Source organism: Cricetulus griseus, chromosome 7 (genome assembly GCF_003668045.3).
Source record: "Cricetulus griseus strain 17A/GY chromosome 7, alternate assembly CriGri-PICRH-1.0, whole genome shotgun sequence".
Lineage (NCBI taxonomy): Eukaryota > Metazoa > Chordata > Mammalia > Rodentia > Cricetidae > Cricetulus > Cricetulus griseus.
Genome location: NC_048600.1, coordinates 26563075 through 26585336, shown reverse-complemented (window position 1 = coordinate 26585336; position 22262 = coordinate 26563075). Strand labels below are relative to the sequence as shown.

Sequence of the window (22262 nt, the reverse complement as noted above, 5' to 3'; positions counted from 1 at the left end):
CATGCACACGATGAACAGTAACACTTGTGTAGCAGGACCCAGAGGAAGAGGTGGCCACCCTCACACTGTCATTCTCCATATGCACACTATAAAAACAACAGCTGGCCGGGCGCTAATCCCAGCACTTGGGAGGCAGAGGCAGGTGGATTTCTGTGAGTTTGAGACCAGCCTGTTCTACAAGAGCAAGTTCCGGGACAGCCTCCAAAGCCACAGAGAAACACTGTCTCAAAAAAACCCCAAAAAACCAAAAACAATAAAAACAATGGCTGACAAAAACACCAATTAATCTAATACTCAAGGAACTATACCTCAGTGACTGCACTTATCTTACTGGATTCTATTTTTGAAGCTAAATGAAAGAAGCAATGTTTCTGGCACAGTGATAGTGATTCTAATTCACTCTGTATGTAGTAAGCCAGAGAGGTGGGTGGACACCTATCCTATCCTCAGCTGTAGGCAATCCCCATCTCCTGCATGGACAACTTGAATACTTGGGAACAGAAACCATTTGCACTTTGGGTAAATTCCTTTTTTTGTTTTTCTTTTTTTGAGACAGGGTTTCTCCATGTAACAGTATTGGCTGTCCTGGAATACTCTGGGTAAATTCTACTCAGTTTCTTTTCACTGAGACATTGGCTGGGATATTAAAGGTTTTAACACATCTTATTCCAGAGTTAAATCTCAATTCACTGCTTGATCAGGTTTTCTAAACTACTCTCGTCTCTTTATGCAATGGGAATCTCTTCTACTGTAATTTTCTTTTTTATAACTAAAAATCCTTTATGTGATCTCCTGTGCTGGTGTGTGTATGTGTGTGTGTGTGTGTGTGCGCACACCTGTACTGAGACAGACTTTTTACTCAATGGTCCAAGCTGGTCTTGAATGCTAGGCAAACCTGCCTCAGCCTCCCTAGTTCTGGGATTACAGGTATGCACCACCATGTCCCAGTCTCCAGGACCAATATTATATTCAGATTCTGAAGCAGCAATGATACATAAAACTTACCTGCAAATTATTGGAATGTTCTATCATAAATCAGAACATCCAGACCCCCGCCCCCCACACAGTTAGCTTGTTTGAGAGGGAGAAAACTGAAGGAAGCCTACATACATGCACTATGGTTCACTGACTGCTTCAGATGGGCTGCAGCACACACACAGCCCTCCGAGGAGACCCGAGAACACAGAGGAGGGAACCAGAAGGGAAGAAAACAGTTTCTTTCACGATTCTGTTTCCTACTCTCCAAAACAAGCCAGGGCACAAATATAAAACAAAGTGAAGGACACCCTCCCCGAGGGACCCCACGGATGGACCTCTAAGGTTGCTATAAGAACCTGACAGAACAAAAAACAAAGGCCATTGTGTGACGTCTTCTCTACCCTGGAATGATCTCTGTGACTAATTATGGACTGGAATCCTGCTCCTAAGGGAGCTGCTACACAGTGATGTTCCTCTGCGATTGTGAAGCTGATGTTTGATGTTGACACCATGAGAAATTGATCTCACTTTATAACTCCGTGTAATGTGTTAAGCGCACCTTAGTTAGTCTGAGGCTAAGTGGCTAGCACAGAAGCAGCACTCTTTCCTAGGCGCTAATGTCATTAAGAAGCACTCTGAAAGCACTTGTCATCTTCAAAGTTCTTTACAGGCTAACTAATTAATCCTTTCAACATCCCTGAGACAGGAATATTTACCCTTTATAGATGGCAAAAGGGGGGTAAGTGCTGAATGACTCGCCCGGGGCCATATTTGGATGGAGTCTAAAGCCTGGGTTCCAGGGGAGGGAGTTTTGCCTCTCGGGTGTGTGTCAGACCACACTTGATTTACGCACACCTCTTCAGGAGACATGTCCATCAAGTGTTCCCAGTGACAAGTTTCCACATGACAAACTAGAAGAAAGGAAAATCTAGTTTCACTTTTTAAAATAACTCAAGCGAGGCACAGACTGCAGTGTGGCAAACTGTCCACCTCGGCAGATTCCTCAGCCTGCTCACCTTTGTTCTTTTTACAACTCTAGGGTGAGCTTCAAAGTTAACAGGAATTCCGAACAACTACGGAGCCACAGAGACGAAGTGGGCCACAGAGAACCTTAATTTGTGAAGTAAAAGACTTTTCAAGTCAATTGTGGGAAATTACTACTCTTTTAAGAATGCCCCGACTTCCTCCATGCTAGGGCACATAACTGCTTTTCTCCCAGTGTTCTCTCCTCCTGCGCCTGTAAAAACTTGTTCAGTCTAGGCTGCTTGGAGAGGCAAGCTGAGTTTTAGGGCAAGCCATGGCAGAAGATCAGAGACAGCTGGGGATGGTGTGCAGACTTCTACATTAAAGCAAGCTCAACTTCCCTCCCTTTGAACGTCAGCTTGCTGAGTGGGGCTGGCACCCAGCAGGTCAGTGGGATGCTTGAGCGTGACTGGTCAGAATTGAGGAAGGACAGACACAGCTGCAGAATACCTGGGACAGGATACAGAGAAGCACACAGGTGGAGGATGGACTGACTTCCTTTCTTACCTCAGATGACCCCCCCCATCCCCTGTTTTAGGTCTGGGGTATATATGGGGGGGGTGATGATATATGACACTTTCTAATTGATACAATTATATATTTCAGGGAAAAAAGTAAGCAGAACAAGGTAAGAAAAAACATGGTGACTGCTAAAAGAAGACATAGAAATTAAGACTAGAAGCCCAGTTATCCAGCTACCCAGGATGGCACACAGAGGCTGCTCAGGGGAAGAGCCTAAATGATTAGTAAGGATACCTTAATATGAAAAAGAAAAATGGGCATAAACTACAAGGGGAAAATCAAACAAGATATTCATTACTGCCCCAGGAAAGGAGAATGACACACTTCTTTGAGGTTTAAAACACACATATACTTTGTAATTTCCTTAATTAGCAACATTTAATTAAAAATCACTCCTCAACCGGGTTTTTTAAAATCCCATTGCAAGGAGGGCAAGCTGAAGAGCAGAAGGCAATGGAGAGGTGTGTCCCTCAGCTCAGAGTCCAGTTACATGGCAAATGGAATCCAAACATAAACAGTGCTCAGTATTTTTTTTTTGTTTGTTTTGTTTTGTTTTGTTTTGTTTGGTGTTTTTCAAGACAGGGTTTCTCTGTGGCTTTGGAGGCTGTCCTGGAACTAGCTCTTGTAGACCAGGCTGGTCTCGAACTCACAGAGATCCACCTGCCTCTGCCTCCCGAATGCTGGGATTAAAGGCGTGCGCCACCAACGCCCGGCTCAGTGCTCAGTATTTTAAAAATTAAATTTTTGGCCCTCCTAAATAACTTTGGGGCTCAGTGATTAAGAGCATTTTCTGTTCTTGCAGAGGACCAGAGTCTGATTCCCAGCACCCATGTTGCAGCTCATAGCTGCCTAAAACTCCAGTTCCAGGGGACCTGACACCTTTTAGCCCCCACAGGCATCTGCACATACACGATGCACATAAATTCCACATACACACACACACTGAAAAATAAGTTTTAATAACTGACAAATCTGTCCTGAAAAACCAAAACAAAAAACCAAAGCAAAAAAACCTGACAAATCTCCGCCTTTCCTATCAAGGTTATAAACACTCTCGATATTTCTAGTCTGCAAATGGTGCTTTGAAGGCTCCAATGGGGGATCAATTCAAGAGCCAAAAATGTGATGCCTCACTCTCAGCAGACTCAACACTCAACAGTTGCTGTAGCTATGAGGAAACAGCCACTCTGCTAAGGATAGCCTGACAGAACAGCTTCTGATCCAGCATGTGTCACTGAGAATACATTCTGAAGAAATGCTTGTATATGAGTACATTCATAGCTGTAAGCAATGGGAAGGCGCAAACAACCTAAAGACATACACCAAGAGGAAAGGCCACACACCCATCCTAAAGACTATTATGCAGCCACACAGTAGACATATGATACTCACAGCCAAGATTTCCAAGACTAACTGTTATAAGAACAAGCCAAGCAATATGACTGACATGACCTGTGCATGCTGAAAGAGGGTATAATTGACAAGACCCATGCATGCTAAAGGATATGACTGACATGACCTGTGCATGCTGAAGGTCATCATGACAAGACACTCACTAAGATCTACTAAACTACCTATTGCAGACGAGATCCTCAAAGGCAGGAGCTAATTTAGAAAATCTTTGATTTTCCAGAACCCACCGAGTACCAACTCAAAGAACAAACACATAGTGGACCAGAAGAGCCACCCAGTAGCTACCTAAGGACTCCATTTGGCTTCTGTTCCTCCATGTTGTGTCCTGCAGTCTCCGCTGCCCCACACACCTAAGAGTCTATGTGCCTATACCCCACCTGAGGCCAGCAAACATGGTTCACATCTTTCTACCCTCCTGGTCCCTCAGCTCTGAGGATGCACACCTGCCCAGTGAGGCTAGTCTCTTGACTTGGCCCCAGCCCCATCACTACCTGCTTCCTGACTAAACCCATTGTCAATCAACTCCCTTCTTTCACAGCTCTACTACCCACTTCCTGAGGTTGAGTTTTCCCTGTCCACAACACACATACTCTCAAGCCTAAAAGACCATCTGCACCAGGCTGTGGTGTGACTGTGACCTTTTCACCACCAGATCTCTGGAATCGACTACCCTGGTTAAAATAGGTTTACGATCTCCTGAGCATTAACCAGTTCAGTGCAGTCAGGCACTGGATTTGAGAAACAGTTCCAGAAAGTCTCCCACTGACCACCACCAAGAAGACACAGACTCTAGAGTTCATATGCTGAGCACCCAGCTCCATACTTTAGTGTTGGATTTGCACCACATCACAGGGAATCTGCTATGCACTTTACTGCCAGCTGGACTACTCCATTCTACTTTTGGATTAAATCAGTAGCTAGGGTTGTGGTTGGTGTCCGTGCCCCCCCTTCAATGGTCTTTTGGGTAATAACCTGGCTTGGAGTCTGTCAACTCTTCTTGCCTGGAAGCTTAGGCTCCATCTCTTCTAAGACTGAGTGGTTCCTCCGGCGTGCAGACCCTCCCACACCACTGTTGTAGAGCGGAGGTACTATGCTACGGGTTCCAGTGTTTGTATGACTGAGGGAGAGACTGGGATAGATCTGATGATGTTAATCTCAGCTGGATGGTTTTCCATGGCTCTCCAGGGGCCTGGCGGGACTGTCCCCACCCCACTGAGTGCTCAAAAACCAGTTCCAACATTCTTCTCACAAAGACTTTCTTGAATTTTCCCTAAATTAAGCCCTTCTTTCTTCTGTCCCTCTCCCACACCTCTGTGACTCAGAGGACATCTGTTGGGATAAGAGCAACACAGCCATGTGTCCTTCCTTCCTTCCTGTCCTCAGGGTCTAGGAGGGTCTTAGCCCACACCAGGCACTCCTTGGATGTTTGATGAATGGATAGTGGGTGAGGAAGTTGATAAGTGGGTGAATAACTCACAAATACAGTTAGCTACATGTAAAGCATGACATCTGTGTTGATAGACACAGGCATTTATCTCAAACCTGCTGACTACTGACTGCATTTGCTTTTTCTGTTACAAAAATGATTTTCAAGCTGGGTAAGTCCCAGTAACTACTTAAACACAACACATCCCACTTTGATGCTGTTGTTTCTGAACGGCCTTGCAGTGACTCATGGAGTAAACACAAGGAGTCACTCCAGCTCTCTGAAAGGTAATGGTTCAGTGCTTTATTAGACAGCATCAAGACCTGCAGGATCAGGGTTTGCTACAATAATCCACTCAAGACTAGCACTCAATGAGCCACTTTTGCCATGCCAGCAAGCTCCAGTGGGTTAGTTCTTTATGCAGCAGGACTTTGCAGGCTCGTGGAAGCAATGCCACTTCCCCAGCTCTTTTCAAAATAAATGTTTAGTTTACTACAAGTGCTTTACTACAGTGGGTTCATTCAGCTATTGCTTATGTTTTATTTTTAAAAATTTAGTTTACTAAATTTATTTAGTGTGTGGAGAGGAAGCATGTGTGATAGTCAAACAACTTATAAGTAGTCAGTTCTTTTCGTTCTACTGTGTAGAATGTGGGATCAAACTCAGGTTGTCACAAGAGACTATCACAGAGCCACCTTGCCAGACCTGTTGTTTATTCTTTAAAAAAAAAAAAAAAGTGTGTAATCTGTGTGAGTGCATATTGTGTGTGGGGATATCCACAGAGGCCAGAGGAGGGAGTCAGATTTCCCTAGAGCTGGAGTCACCTGGTTGTGAGCCTCCTGATGTCAAGGCAGAAATGAACCCAGGTTCTCTGAAAGGACAGCAAGCACTCTCTACCATGGAGAATTTCTCCAGCTCCATTAAATAAGAATTAAAGAAAAACCTTTACAAATTAAAAAAAATGCATTTTATGTGTATGAGTGTTTCACATACATACAAATATGTATACCATGGGCAGGCCTGGTTCTGTAGTGGTCAGAAGACAGCATTAGATCCCCTGGAACTGGCCTTTCAGAAGGCTGTGAACTACCATGTTGGTGCTGGGAACTGGACCCCTGTCTATTGCAAAAATAACATGTGCTCTTAACTGCTGAGCCACCTCTTCAGCTCCTAATTTTTATCCCGTTTGTTTTTTCCATTAATATCCAGCTCCAGCCCACAGGAAGAATGTTAGTAAGCTTAGTCACACTCCTACCCCAAGTGTGGCCTAATTCCAATGGTTACACTGAAAACAACCACTCCAGCTTCCTAATAGTAGTTATCAGGGAAACGAGTTTTTCTGAGTAGACTGTGAAGGGGTAACTGACAGTTATTGTCTGTCTGTCTATCCTTGCCTGGCATGTGAAGGGGTTAACTGACAGTCAGTGTCTGCATTGAAGCTGCACCCACTGACTGACTCCTCTTGCATAGGCCCTGGAAGCTCTTTCTGTCTTTTGAATTTGACTAATCTATTGTTCCTTTCATCTTTCCATTCAGTTGCAAAGGCCTTAAAATTTCTAGCAAATATCTGAGCAGTTTTCCAATAATCAGGTAACTGAGATAGGGTAAACATGACCAAGAAACTTATGTGTGTTTGGGTTATTTGCCTATGTGTGTGTAAGTGCACATTCACATGTGTGCACATGTATGCAGAGGCTGGTAGCCAAAGTTGAGTACCTTCAGTCACTCTCTACTTCTTGAGATTAATTAATTAATTTTGCCAGGTAGTGATGGTGCACACCTTTAATCCCAGCACTCGGGAGGCAGAGGCAGGCAGATTTCTGTGAGCTCAAGACCAGCCTGGTCTACAAGAGCTAGTTCCAGAACAGGTTCCAAAGCCACAGAGAACCCCACCCCCCAAGATTAATTAATTAATTAATTTTGAGACAGGGACTCTCCACATAGCCCTGGGTGCCCCGGAACTTACTATGAGCCCAGGTTGGCCTGAATTTGCAATCCTCTGCCTCTGTCACTACACCTGGCTTCTACTTTATCTTTTTTGAGACTTGGTCTCTTACTGAACTTGGTGTTTGCAGATTTGACCAAGGATCAGTCTGTTCCCACGCATGAACAACTGTATCCAGCTCTTTTGCATGGTGCTGGGAATCAAACTCAGGCCCTCACACTGGAACAGCAAACACTTTACCAACTGAGGAATTCCCCCAGCCCTTGACCTGGCTGTTAAAAATAATTTCTGGTCTGACAGTGATGGCGCACACCTTTAATTCCAGCATTGGGGAGGCAGAGGCAAGTGGATCTGTGAGTTCAAGGCCAGGTTGGTCTACAGAGCAAGTTCTAGGACAGCCAGGACTGTTACACAGAGAAACCCTGTCTCTAAAAAGCAAAGCAAAACAAAACAAACAAAAAAATTCCCGTTAGTCTATCATTGCAGGACTTAAAAGTGGGGTGGAGGCAGGAAAATGGCAAGTTTGAGGTCATCATGGGCTTCATTACAAAACCGTCTCAAAACAAACTAATTAAACATTACTTTTTGTTAAGAGGCAAAAAAGGTGTTGCCCCTACTGTTGCTGTCTGACCTCCAGGGCATGGAACAAGGCAAGTGACTCTAGGCTGGGGAGCCCAATGGGAAACATAGGGATCAGAGTGTGGCACGTGAAGGTTGGAAGCACTCTAATATATGTTAATATATGAAGGTTGTTTAATAAGCAGCTGGGGCCCAGGGGCTTTAGTGCAATCTTAGCAGGGGATCCCCAACCTCACATCCCCACACTCTCCTCTGGTACCCACCACCTAGAGAGGACAGGTGTCATCTCTAGGGCCGTGTGCAAGGAGGGAGAGCATGGCTGGAACAGCATGGCAGTTGGTACTCACTTCATCAGTCTCTGCTTGGTGGCAGACTCTTTGAAGCTTCTGAACTCTTCTCCCGCTTTGATCTCATAGAACTGGGGCTTCAGGACTGTCTCCTGGTCCTCCTCCAGCTGCTCCCGCCGCCGCTGCGCTCTTTCCTCCTGTTGCAGGAGTCTGCGCTGCTTCCTGACTTCTTCAACCCAGGCCTTCTCATCATCTGAACTCTCTGAACTTTCCGCATCACTGGGTTTTCCTTCTGGTTCTTCCTCTTCTTCCTGAAATTAAAAGCAGCAAGAAGAGCTCTTTCCTCCAGCCAAACACAGCTCATAAGAGGCAGCAGCCCATCAGGGTACCTGATAGCCGTTCCACCTCACACCAGAAGAAAAACACCTTTAATTAATCAGATATACTCCAGGGTGAATGTCAAGCAATTAGCATGCAACTAATTACCTCTCGTGTACAATCAAAGGCTTTGTAATTCACAGAAACTGTATGTTAAAGACGCAGTTATCATACAGTATCTGTCTCTGTGAAATGTCATATGTTCTCTTTCATTTGAGGCTCTTAGATTTTATGTAAACACACATAAACACAAGAGTAGACGTGTGTCTAAGTGTCCTTATGAGACGCAGTACCATGAGCAGGGCAGAACTAAAGGTTTTAAGATGGGCAAACAACAATAAGCCGCCCCCAGCTAAGTGACAGGGTATGCTTTACATTCTTGGCTTGAAGCTCTTGCTGCTCCAAGAGTCTCAGCTGCTTCTTCCTCTTCTCACTGATCCTCGAGACAAGTGGGTTGAGAAGTCGGAACTCTTCACTCTCTTCATCCACCTGGAAGTCGGGGTTCTCAAACATAACTTTAAACCGGTCATCTGTGAGGATATTCGGGAGGCTCTGCGGGAGACATGGGACCAGATTAAGTCAGTGCCGAGTGAAATCTCATCAGAAGATGGCTTTACAACACTTCTCTATGATAAACCAATGAGCCACATAAGGCATAGACTAGCATTATAAAATGTCCAAAACTTCCTTAGAACATCCTAATTGATTCTAGGTTTTACTTCCCACCAACAAAACAAATTCTATTGGCATACTTAGCAGTTGATTGATAATTCCTGGTCATTACACACAATGACCTAAGAAAAATGATCTAATATCTTTGAGCTAATTTTCTGCTTAATATATAGGAAAGAATTTTCTTCAATTGCTATTTCTAGTGAAAAACGAACACAAACAACCCAATATTTTTCAAGGAAATACATAAAACTTTAGGGGATGGCTTTTGAAGCACAGCTACCATATTAAACTAAAATACAAAGCTTTCCAACCTCATGCTCTACAACGGAAGGAGTTAGCTGTCAGTTAGCATGGAAGTGTAGGAGAGCTGGCAGTAGCGGTTTACTGACTTCAACTCAGTTACCTGGAAGCTGGGAAACTTCATTAGTTTTCTTCCTTGGACCATGACTTATCCTTAAAGGACATAGTACAATCACAACATAATAGAGCTGTGGCTATTCAGATTCATTTGCATAGCTCAGAACTGACATCAAATTCCTTTTATTTGTACCATTTTAAATAGCAAGCTTCCTAACATATACAATAAACACATCTGCTCATGACACAGATGATGGTCATCTCATGCTCAGGGCCCGGAAGGCAGAGGAATGCAGCCACCCAGGAATGATTACAAACCAGTGACAGCCTGGAACAGAGCTGGGACAGTCTACCCTGCTTGTGATGGCTCTCACTTTAAAGAACAGACTTTATTTTACTGGCTGATGCTCCACCTCTGAACTAAGTCCTGAATGCCACATTTGTGTGGCAGAGCTACATAAAAACATGTCAAAGCACAGGACATGGGGGGAGTATGGCCCGTTTATTACTTGTATGAGACTCTGAATTGATAAGCCCTTAACTAAAATTCCAAGAGATACCAAGTTCAAAAATCTTCCTTTAGTAAATATTATTTCTAAAATAGACCAAGGAAAGAAAACTCTAGTTCCTGAGCCCATCTTCAAAGGGAAGAAAAAAAAACAAAAACAACAACAACAACAAAAAAAAACCCAATGTATTTGCTACAAGGCACCATATGAAAAAACATTCAAAATGCATGAAAGATGTTCAAAATGAATGAAGGATGCTCAGATGAAAAGAGGGATGTTCAGATGTATGAAGGATGTTCAGATGTAAGAAGGTACTCAGGAAAAGAAATTATTCCTGGTCTCCAGAGCGAGTGCCAGGATAGGCTCCAAAGATACACAGAGAAACCCTGTCTAGAAACCACCCCCCCCCCGCGAAAAAAAATAAAAAATTATTCCAATAGAAATATCCATGAAGGTATCTTGGGGACATGACATCTAGGAGGGGACTGGAAAGCCAAACTGGTTTCAACAAACAGAAATTTGAAGACAGGGGCTGGATGGCTCAGTGGTTAAGAGAACTTGTTACTGTGGCAGAGAATCTAAGTTCTTCTGTTCCCAGCACTCACACTCAGCGGCTCACAACTATCTATAACTCCAGTTCCAGAGGAGCCAACATCTGGCCTCTGTGGGTACCTGTATGCAAATGGTGACTATATTCACCCAAGCCCACACTCAGACATGCAACAGAAACATTTTTAATTAAAAAAAGAAGAAGAAACATGAAGAGAGCATTTCAAATGACTGAGGAGTAGGGGATTCTATGACAACAGCAGACCAGCAACTTGGAAAGGCATCTAAAAAACGTAAAAACAAACCAAGCCAGACTATGAAACTCTCACTACTCTATGACTGCTCTTCTGAAGGTCTGGGGGGAGGGGGGCACTATTCAGAGAAAGAGGCAGGAAAGAAGGAAGACAGGATGATAAACTGAAGAGTGTGTTAGGGACTGCAGCAGACGAGGCAAACTGCCATAAGAGAGGCAGCAGCGTGCTGCATAGCACAGGGCTAAGGGACAAACTGAAGCCCCAAGGAAGACTCAGAGCATCCCAGGGCCTGACTGGGCAGACCGCTAGGAATGATGGAAACAGCTCTTAGCTGTGGAGCCTGAGTGGGCAGGCTGCTGGGAATGATGAGCTTGGAGGCATCATTAGGGCATCAGGATGAGAGGTGTGGACTAGAGCAAAGAGCAAGAAATGGTGTTCATTTAAAACTAAGTGTGGCACAGATGTCATCCACATTCTGAATGACACCATTAGGTGTCTTGGGAGCAATAACTCACACAAGGGCTCACTCAGAAGACAGGAGGGGGCTACCAGGTAAATTTTAGAGTCACCTGTAAATGTGGGAAAGGTGATATTGGCGATCAACCAATGTTTCAAGTCAATAGCTATGTGCCTGTTTTTAGGCTAAAAAAAACAAAGAAGGAAGAAATTCAATACCTTGCTATATTTACCAAAGTTATATTTAAAATAGACTGCTTAACAGAATATATTGCCGGTATTTTAAAGATTTCCCCCTTAATTTATAATAAATAAATAAATAAATTATTCTGCCTAAAGACAAGTGTGCTTTAGATGAATGATTATAAAATGAAAACTCCTTTGACCCAGCTGTAAAAGTATTTCCCCTAGGGAACGCTTGTCTAATTGGGTGTTTTCACATCTGTTAAAAGAAAAGAAAAAAAAAAAGAATAAGATAGAAATGTTCTTGAAGTAGTTTACAAGTGTCTGGCTAGTGATCTGCCTTAAACACACACACACACACACACACACACACACACACACACACACACACACACACACACACACACTCTTGCATCAGGGTTTGGAAAACACATGAAAGCAGTGTTCAGCACTACCTCAGAGCATCACATCTATAGATCTGAGCAGACATTGCTATTACCTTGTCCCAACATAGAAACATACAAGGAATACCTGCTACCCCACCTCTAGCCCAAAGAAGAAGGTGGGGAGTCTAGTGGGGTGGGGAGCACTAGGAGGGAGGAAGGGAGGGAGGGAGGAAGGAAGGGAGGGAGGGAGGAAGGAAGGGAGTGTGCAGCAACAGGAGAGGAGCTGAAGTGTCACAGTAGGTGGAGGTGCTATCCCAGCCTGCAGATGACAATGCTAGGGCCTCTCTCCCCTTCCAGCAGGAGTGCTTGGTTACCTGAAAGCTGCTGATGTGGGTCATCTCCCAAATATCTCAGCTTGTCCACACCTTTGCATTTTCCTGTAGCTCTCTAGTTCCCCACCCCAACTATGAACAAATAATCAAGAATATAATTTTCCTCCTAAGAGAATTCCCCCAACACTAAAGACCTAGGTTTCTAGGCTGAGTGACTCAGCAAGCAGCCAGCATCCTTCTGGACCAGACTGCAGCCTGGAAGTGCACCCAGTATAGCACAGTGGCCATGAGAGTGTTGCCAGGATACTGCCTCTCCTATTTCAGGAATAACCCCTCCCATCACTGACTGGGGAGAGCACAGGCCAATGGAGTGTGAGGTTGCTGTGAGAACATGCGCTTTGGGTTTACCCTCATGAGCCCTTACTGGGCACTCATCTGAGACTGGAAAGTGTTCAGGTAGAAGCTACATTCCTTCAGAAACCCAGGGTTCTTCCGATTTTTTGTCCAGCATAGAGGAGGACAAGAAACAGTACTGGGAGACCCTGAGATTTGAAGGTGATCAGCCCGGAAAGCCTTAGAAGCCAGTTCTTCAGGAATGCACAGACACATCTGGTCCACACTTGTGCTACAGAGCAAAGGGCTGATGGGTGATAACGACACAGGGTGGTTCCTAACTCCAGAGGATATCAAAGTCATCCGAGGTGGCTTGGCTACGAACAGCATTTATATAGATACAACACTGTAAACACCCAATTCTACTTAACCAAAATTACTAGCCAGCTTTAGTGGGAAAGAAAAAGTCAAGAAGCAGCACGAAAGGCAACAGCAGGAAAGAGTTTCATATCAAAATAACGAGCTACAAAGGTGGAAGTATGAGTCCCCACAGAGGCACAAAGAGGGAAGGAAGGGAAGCTGAGGGGTGATGGACAATCCTCCCAGCAGGCCCTACAGAAACATCTAGTTTTAAGTGTTCATATTGACTAAAAAGAAACACACAAATTGTAATTGGCAATTGAAAAGAACTTTAAATGATAAAATTCTAATGTTAAAACCATCTGATATAGCCCAGTATGTTTGCACATAGTAATATTTTGTCCCAAGAGCAAAGAATTATCACTTTAATATAAAGCTGTTTGTGCATATGGGAAACTTAATTTGTGTCTGTTGAAAGGTAATCATAATTATAGCACCAAGTTTTAAGTTCCAAGAGCATCAGATAGCGCTGACCTACATACACTACACAGCAGACCTCTTCCTACCGTGTGCTCAACATCAACTGACTGTAGGGTAAAAGCTTATTAGACTCGATTACATTATCAGTGGGAGCAGTAACTGGGAACAGCTTTCACATCTGTTTCACTAAGTTCCAGGAGCAGGCACGGCAGAGCTCTGTCAGAAGCTCACTCTGTGTCAGGAGCTCACTCTGTGTCAGGACCTCACTCCTGCTCATAGGCACAGGTGGGGCTGATGGTCTGCAGTAATCTGCAACTCTTTCAAATATTCTTTACTGATTGGGGGAGGGGGGTTTCTTCCCTTAATTTGTGAGCAATTTGGTTTGAAGCTAAAACTATTAGATAGCAAATTACATAACTTTGTCTAAGAACAAAATTTTAGGAGACCTCATATTATGTCTGTATTTCAAGAATAAGACTGAACACTGGTATTGGAACCTGATTTAAATCAATAAAAGGTAAATCAGGTCATTTTGCTAGCAGAATTTCATTTCCTAAAAGAAATTTGGTAGTCAGTGATGTAGCTATAAAGACAGAACTGGCTCTAAAGAGCCAGGAAGAGATTCGACAGGTGACAGAAGAATGTAACATTTTCTAAGCTTTGCTCTCTCTGAATCCAGCACAAACAGTAAAGCCCAGCATCAGGCCCTAAGACAAGGTGTAAAGCACACACACACTGTCCTGCAAGTAGAAGTCCAACATTAGTGTCTAAGACAGGGTCTAAAGTACACACACACACTGTCCTGGTTGTGAAGTACAGGAGAGTTGCTAGCAAGAGTTAATGCAGAGGGGATACAGAGAACAGACTTGCCTGGAAGTGATGTCCAGAAAATTTGTTCAGAGGGAATCCACAGATGTTAAACAACATCAGGCCCCCAACAATGGGATTAAAATTTCAGTGACCTCTGAAATCACTCAACTGTGGTATCAGTATAAACTCCCACAACCCTTCTCTCTTCTGTGAATAAGAGCCAGGCTCATGACTGGGGCCACCATGGTGCTTCTTTCCATCCCCTCAGTGATGTGTTCCCATGGTCACCAGTTTACACAGCCCAGGAGCATGTGGGGCCATGCTGGCACTGGTATTCCAAGGATAAGCTCATCTCACAGAAGATGAAGATGCAGCAGAGGGAGGGAGGAAGGGAAGGAGGGAGAGAGGGAGGGAGGGGAGAGAAGGGGAGGAGAAGGGAGGGGAGGGGAGGGGAAGGGAAGGGAGGTTTAGGGGAACAAAGAGCTGGGAGTGGCAAAGGGACACTGCCACTAGCTGGGACTTCAGATTCAATCAAGAAAACCATGAGGCAAATGTCTCAAAATACATCAGAAAGCAGTTGTACCAGAAGGCAAATATCTCATTTGGAATGACACCAACTAGCCAGGACAGGGCTCAGTGGCACAGGGCTGGCCTGGCACACATGAGACCCTGGACTTAATCCCCAGCACTGCAGAAATAAATATGCTCTTGGAGAGAGTTAATGATATTAATAAGGCCAAGGATGAAAATTTGGAAGCCACCAAATTTAGACAAGCATGACAATATGCTAGGACAAAGGAAAACAGGTCCATATTGAAAGTGTGGGAAGGAAAGACAGCAAGCACTGTTCAAGCTATTCAACAGTTTTTACAAAATAAGTAAAAAATAAACAAACAGGCTTCAGGTTGCCTATTTCCCTAGACCAGGAAGAGTTTCTGAAGTTCTGAGGAAAGCACTGGGGAGGAGCACTGCTGTGGTAATTCTTCCACTGGGAGCACTGTTGTGTGTCTGCCCCCAGCTTTCAAGGTCATATCTACCTTTCTGTACGACCCACCCCCATCCAACCTCAACAAAAGACTCAATGGAAAGAAGGGCTGAAGAGATGGCTCAGTTTGTTAAAAGTGTCCCCAGACATACATGAAGATCTGGGCACAGCAGTGTGTCACTGTAATCTCAGTACTGGGGAGGTAGAGACAAGCAGATCCCTGGGGTCTACTGGCCTCTAGCCTAATCAATGATCCCTAGGCACAAGTGAGAGAAATTTTGTCTTAAAACTAGTATGGACAGCCCCAGAGGAATGCATGAATGCATGAACACATACACAAAGGCACAGAGTCTCCCAAAGGGGATGAGCAGACTTTGGCATCTGTCATCACAGCCCTGTGAGAAGGCTCTGCCGTATACCATGCTGCTCAAAACAGCAAATCTGAATTTAGTCTAAGTACTCTGTAACACCACTGTGCGGAGAACAAAGTATACCCTAAGTGCAGACATCTATAGTCTAAATTAGCTCCATTCTCTTCTTCCAGGAGCTTCAGACCAAGAAAGGACAATGGCGACTTCATGTGATCTGTAAATGACATTGTGAAGCTGAAAACGTCACAGGCTAATCACACCTGGGCTCAACCAACAAGATCAATGTGATACTCAGGAAGAACACCAGCAGAGCAGGAAGCCACACATTTCCACCCTGTAACACTCATGGTCACACACACGGGTGTACATTAGGGAGGTGCACAGTGACAGCATAAACATGTAAGTTTAAATGAGTAAACTTAAGACACTGGTCAGTACTGGTTTATTGTTCATGCAATAGAAATGGAAACTAAAACCATCTATATATTTTACATAAAAGGGCATCCTAAGATTTAAATAATTTACTTAAAGAATGCAATAGGCCAGGATAAAAGGCTGTCAGAAGAGGCTGAGGGAGGGTAGGCAGCAAAATGGAACAGTGAATGTGAACTCCCACAGAAATCACAGGACTAAGGTGACTGCACCTGTCTTTACACATTACAGGTGACAGTGAAGTGTATAAGACAGCTGCAAATAAGAGCCTGGGTTCTGAGGAAGGCAGAGAAACCAGAGCACAGTGGGGCTCATGCAACTGTAGCTTGCATTCACCCAGCTGGTTGGGGAGCAGAGAGAAGAATAAGCAATCAGACAAGAAGCCCCAGGAATCCCCAAAGCTTGGCCCATGGCCACAAGGTCAGGCCCTTTACCTCATGACCCAGGTCCTGCATGCTCTCTTGGGGGTGGGGAAGGGGGTGGGGGTGGGAGTGGGTGTGGGTGTGGGTACGGGTGTGTGTGTGTGTGTATGTGTATGTGTGTGTGGTGGGGAAGAGTATACAGCACACTGGTTCCCAGCCTGTCTGCTCTCAGTGGGAGAGGGAACAGGACTTCAAGGACTCTAGAGTCATTAGGAATCTGGAAAAAGGGGGTACATGTCCCTACCTCGGATCAATACTAAGACTGTGCTCACTTTTGTATTTACTGGCTGGTCCCTTGCCTACTGTCACTTCAGAAAAGGCAGGCAGGGAGCAGCTACATATCAGCACATATCCTCCCATAATGCCGTGTCAAAAACAAAAAGCAGCTACTTCTAGAATTTAAAAACTCTTGACCCAGAAAAATCCTACAAAATGATGCACATCGAGAAGTTCAAATTTTCACGTTCATTTTCAGATGCCCAGGCCATCAAGGGTGTGCGTAGCTGAAAGGTGTCACTTTAAAGAAGTCATGTGTCGTCCCATGATATAATGATGGAGTGGTGGAGTAATGAGAGTTGCCCAGGACATAGCAGCACTTGACACAGGGTTAAGTCCAAAATGTGCTGGGTTCTGAGAGTGATGCTGAGCACAGCAGTGCTGATGTGGAGTGTGTGTCACTGACCACACTGTGGGTCACAGATGCTCAGGGGTACTAACCCTAACACCGGCAAACCCTGCCCCATGCAGATGATCCTGACCAACAGGAGCAAACTGTTCCTCAGCCAGAAGAGGAGGCTTCATAGACATCTCAGACATAAGTGCAGTGTAAAATAAATGCAGGTAAGAGTCAAAGAGACAACAACAAAAACCCAGTCAGAACAGAAAACAGCAACAGCTATTTAGAAACAAAAGGATTAAGAAAATTGTAACACAGAATATGTGGCCATTGAATAATGTGAGAAACTAGCATTGCTATCTTCTAGAACTAGTGAAACATTTCAGCACACACATGACAATCTTGACAGCATGTAAAGTTACAGCATGTAACTTTAAGAGGACCAAGACAGGAGAAGTCTGCCCAATACTAAGACCTTCCCTGTATGAAAATTATAGGGAGAGGCTTTCAACTTGACATCTGCCTCCCACCTGCTATTTTCCAAACTTCCCACACTGAGCACATTTTACCTCAAAAGCAAGAGTGGGGGAACCCCAACAATAAAAAAGATATACATTACCCGTTAACTGCAAAGCAACCTACTGGTGTCTGCCCTAGGACATCTTACCTTAACTTTCTTTTTCAGTGTGGCCTTCTGTTTCTCCTCTTCTTCTTCAATTAATTTAAGAGCCAGTTCCTTGTTAACTTTGGGCAGTTTCTGGTAAAGAGGGAATATGATGCACTGAGACACTGAGATAAATGCATTTAACACTAAGGACTAAATAGCAATTCTATTAGTAGTCTAAGTTCACAAAGGATGGTTCATTCTTATTTCTTACTTTATCATCACAGGGTAGGAAAGAATGACAGAAGGAATAGCAGCAGGTGGGCCAAATGGCACAGAAGGAGTTGTGAGTGAGCCTGTTGCTGAAAGTGTGCTCTTTCCAGCTACTGGGAAGCTAGCCACAGACGGCCTGGGACCCCCTAGAATTGCAGTCACCTGCCCCACCCTCTGCCACAATTGTGGGAATATCCGAAATGCTCATGGCACGGCTTCTTGCTCCATAAAGGGTGAATTTTTAATGAAAATTCTAGATGGGAACTTGAGGACTCTCAGTTCTACATCATGTAGAGAGATAATGACCCAGGTCCTGCATGCTCTCTTAGGGGTGGGGGTGGGTACAGGTGAGGCTCAAGAGAGCCCTCTTCTACATCATGTTCCATTTAATGTACTAAGTAAAATGCAACTCTGGCAGGCACACACCTCCTCCTGCTGAAACACACTCATAATCTCTCTCTGCTATTATCAATTCTGAACAACTGTGGAAAATGGAACAAGTATTGAGGTAATCTCAGGAAAGTCACCAGTCTTTTTGTTGCTAAGAGTATATGAATATCATGTACATATTTTAAAGCAATGTTCAGTTATAAATATTTTATCGTCAGTGATTTGACTCAATGGATGGGATGCCAGAGAACCAGGAACCATCCCACAGGAAGCTCCTCCCTGTCTGCTCATGGTTTGGGTGGAACCTCCCGATAGCAGTTCTTTGCCATGAGAACAGCTGGTGGCCCCAGCAGCGGTGGTGGACACCAGCCTGCAGCCCCTTCTTAGGAGTCCGGGTCCTCCTCATTGGACCACATGACAGGGCTTCCGGCAGTTAGCGCCCCTCTTATCCCCACCTCAGTGTTTCTGCCTTTCGGGAGCTCTAATGCCTGGTGGACAGTTATGTACGCTAAATCCTCTCCATCAACACAACAGATTCCACTTGTTTCCTGAGTCTGTATCGGGCATCGCAGGATGCAGAGAATGAGAATCAAGCACACCAGGAGACCAAGACAAGCGGAATTCTAACATCTGTCAAACTGAAAAATCTCAGGTGTTCTTAGTGTGCCAACAGCAGCTGCTGTAGATCATCGGCCAGTATCTTGGCCTTTGGTTAAGATCAAGTATGTGTTATTCCCCCAGTACCTGACCACCTCCCTAATGAGAAAGTACACCAAGAAAGCAAAAGATGTGAACTAAAAGACGGAGAACCATGGACACGATGGCAGCCTTCTGAACTATTTCCTCTGATAAACTCAATGCTGGCTCAAATCTTTACCTTTAACTGGACTCTCTGTGCGCGTGTTTCTTCTATCTTCTGTCGAATTTTATCCTTCCTATATTCTTCATAAGCGAATGGATTTACCATCAGTTTCACCTTTTCAGAGCAAAAGAATAAAATGAATGAGAATTAAATTTAGTGGCATGTGTATACCACGAGTACTGTACCAAAGAAAATGGATCCCTTACAGTGCAGAAGTATGCTTTATGAAGGCATAAGTAAGGCAGAAGCAGCTATGGATGGTTAGCATCAGCTGAAATGCCTGGAGCCCGTATTTACCTTGTGGTAGAGTCTGATATCCATGAAGAATCCATGCATATATGCCCGGAGGAAAGGTGATCCAATTAGATGTGTGAGTCCTGCCAAAGTTCACCAGAGGAGGGTATGACTTCCTTCATTAAAATTTAAGTTTTCCTTCCTTCTTTTTAACCTTTATTTTTATTTCATGTGTATGGGTGTTTGCCTACATGTATGTCTGTGCACCACGTGCATGCAGTGTCTGCAGAGACCAGAAGAGGGTGTTGGATCACCTGGGACTAGAGTTACAAAAAATTGTGAGCAGCCATGTGGGTGTTAGGAATTGCTTAACTACTGAGCCATCTTTCCAGTCATTAAAGCTTAAGCTTTTCTTAGACACAATTTAATTATGATAAAGTTTCCTTTTAGAGTAAAACATTAAGGACCAGAATGTTAATCTTGACTATCTATGGGGAAGATTTAAGTATTTCTATTAATACCATTCTCGTTGTCTTAAATGTCTTATGTGTAAAAATGATGGAAATAGTCTTTATGAGCTATGACTATGGTAAAGAAGATTGCTTATAATAGTGGTTCTTGGGTTTTGGCTGTCCTGTAATTCTCTATGTAGACCAGGATGGCCTCCAACTCATAGACCTACATGTCTCTGACTCCTGAGTGCTGGGACTAAAGGCATGTGCCACTGTCAGGGCTAAAACAGTTTGATTTTGAAGCAGTATGTTGAGAACCAACAGTAGGTTGGCCAGTATATATTCTGTTAAGTAGGGATGGGGAAGGCCTGGTCTTCCTAAATACACACAGCTGACAAACTTAACTCACATACTCGCATATTCTTGCACATTAAGACCTATGTTTATTGGGCTGGTGGCATAGGTCAGATGGAGCACTTGTCTAGCATGCACAAGGCTCTGAGCATCACAAACATCTATATCACTGCCAGGCAAGGTAACACAAGACTACAATGCTTCAGCACTTGGGGGTGAGTGTAATGGGGTGGTGTGTGAGTGGGGCTAGGGGAGAGGCTACTACAAGAAGGTGAAGACTTTGAGGCCAGCTTAGGCTACAGAGATAGACTGTTCAAAGGTCTACATTATTCACACAAAGTTTCAGTGTGGACTAAGGAGTTCACTATCTGTCTTTGGGAGCCTTCTCTTATGTAGGTTTTTCCTAACAGATTACCTTTAGGACAGGAATACAGGGGCTGTAAGAAAGAGAATTGGGTAAAGCAACTGCCATGCACACCTGATGACCGGAGTTTCTGCTATGTTACAGAAATTAGTTCTTTTAAAAACATGTTTTTAATTAAGTGCGTATGTGTCTGTATATGTGTGAGCACAGGTGCCTGTATAGTCCAGAAAAGGATGTCAGATTTGCTGGAGCTTAAGTGATTGGTGGCTATGAGGTGCCAGATGTGAGTGTGGGAACCCAACTCGGGTCCTCTGTAAGAGCAGTATGTGTTTGTAACTGCTGAGCCATCTCTTTACCCCCTAGACATTATTTAGGTGCAAATATTCAGAGAGAAAAAAACAAAAAAACAAACCACAAAAATTAAGCATGGATGTTATGGTACAATTTATCTTCAAAAGAAATCATGTGTGATGCATGAAATGCAGCTTTAATAGAGTAGCAAGTCTCTCCCTTTCTTTTCTTTCTTGGTGGTGCTAACAACTGAACCAAGAAGGGCCCTGTGCATGCTAGTCACACTCTCTGCCGCTGAGACACAACTCTAGCCAGCCTTTTCCTTTTATTTTGAGATAAGGTCTCACTAGGTATCCCAAGCAGGCTTGGAATTTGCAATCCTCCTGCCTCAGGCTCTCCAGTGACACGCTACAAAATCTAAACACCTTGATCCAAAATAAATCTCTTTGCAAACTGATTAAGTCAGGTGTTCACTACAGTGATGGAAAGCTGTGAATCCTTAGTTTAAAAGTCCAGGCTCAATACCTGAAACACTGGAGTGTCAAGTCAGTGCTCAGGACGTTCTGACCTTCCAAGCACTTCAGATTGCAGGCTAGAATGTTCAGTCTGCATGTCTACAGAGCAGGTTCCAGGATAAGCCAGGGCTACACAGTGAAACCCGTCTCAATAAACAAAACAGAACCAACCAACAAAAAAGTCTTTTCTATTGGAAGGTTTGAATCCTAAGTTTTGGATTAGGTTCTTTATGAGTAATTCCAAAGGACCCAAGAACCACCTGGTTACAGTCTTCAAGATTTCAAAGTTATCACACTTCCTTTTATCAAACTCTCAAAGCCATGCTCTACTCTCTGGACAGGTCATCAGTGTGCTAAAAGGAAACATCTCCCAGTTACAGCTCAGTGTCAACTAGTTGAACTTACCTAAGCCTTTTTCTGAGCAGAGATTATAAATTTGGTCACCTAGAATATTTTTGATATCTGATTTGACAGAAATGGGACATTTGAAACTCAGATAAAAATAGCTCAGTCAATTCTAATGTTTGAAACTCCTAAAGTGGAAGTAAGACAATTTCATAAATATTTTATCACATTTTACCTAAATTTTCAAGGTCTTTCTTGGTGACAAATTTGTAGTCATCATACACTGTGCTCTCCGGATTCTCTTCTAATTCTTCTGTCAAGTTGTCCAGGAAGGAACACCACCTGGGAGCAGGACCCAAAACCTGGCAAGGGAGGGGAGTATATAATTAAAGGTCACTATGTCACCCACAACACCTTATCGCCAGGGTTCTTTAATCACAGTTGTATTTGTTTCAATCAGAAGAAAGACAGCTCAATATGTGTAAACATGGCAGAGAATATAATGGAAAATTTGTTT

General features: G+C 43.9%; 1 protein-coding gene across 2 annotated transcripts in view; it reads right to left on the bottom strand.

The window, feature by feature from the left end:
• Nol10 (nucleolar protein 10) overlaps positions 1-22262 on the bottom strand; it is a 77355-nt gene that overhangs the window by 4930 nt on the left and 50163 nt on the right. For both annotated transcript variants that reach the window (XM_035447499.1, XM_027424679.2), the window contains 6 exons: positions 21981-22107; positions 19488-19567; positions 19206-19304; positions 17729-17818; positions 8927-9103; positions 8234-8484 (listed from right to left, as the gene is read on the bottom strand). In XM_035447499.1, the coding sequence (XP_035303390.1) occupies positions 8234-8484; positions 8927-9103; positions 17729-17818; positions 19206-19304; positions 19488-19567; positions 21981-22107 (824 nt within the window). The remainder of the gene's footprint in view (positions 1-8233; positions 8485-8926; positions 9104-17728; positions 17819-19205; positions 19305-19487; positions 19568-21980; positions 22108-22262) is intronic.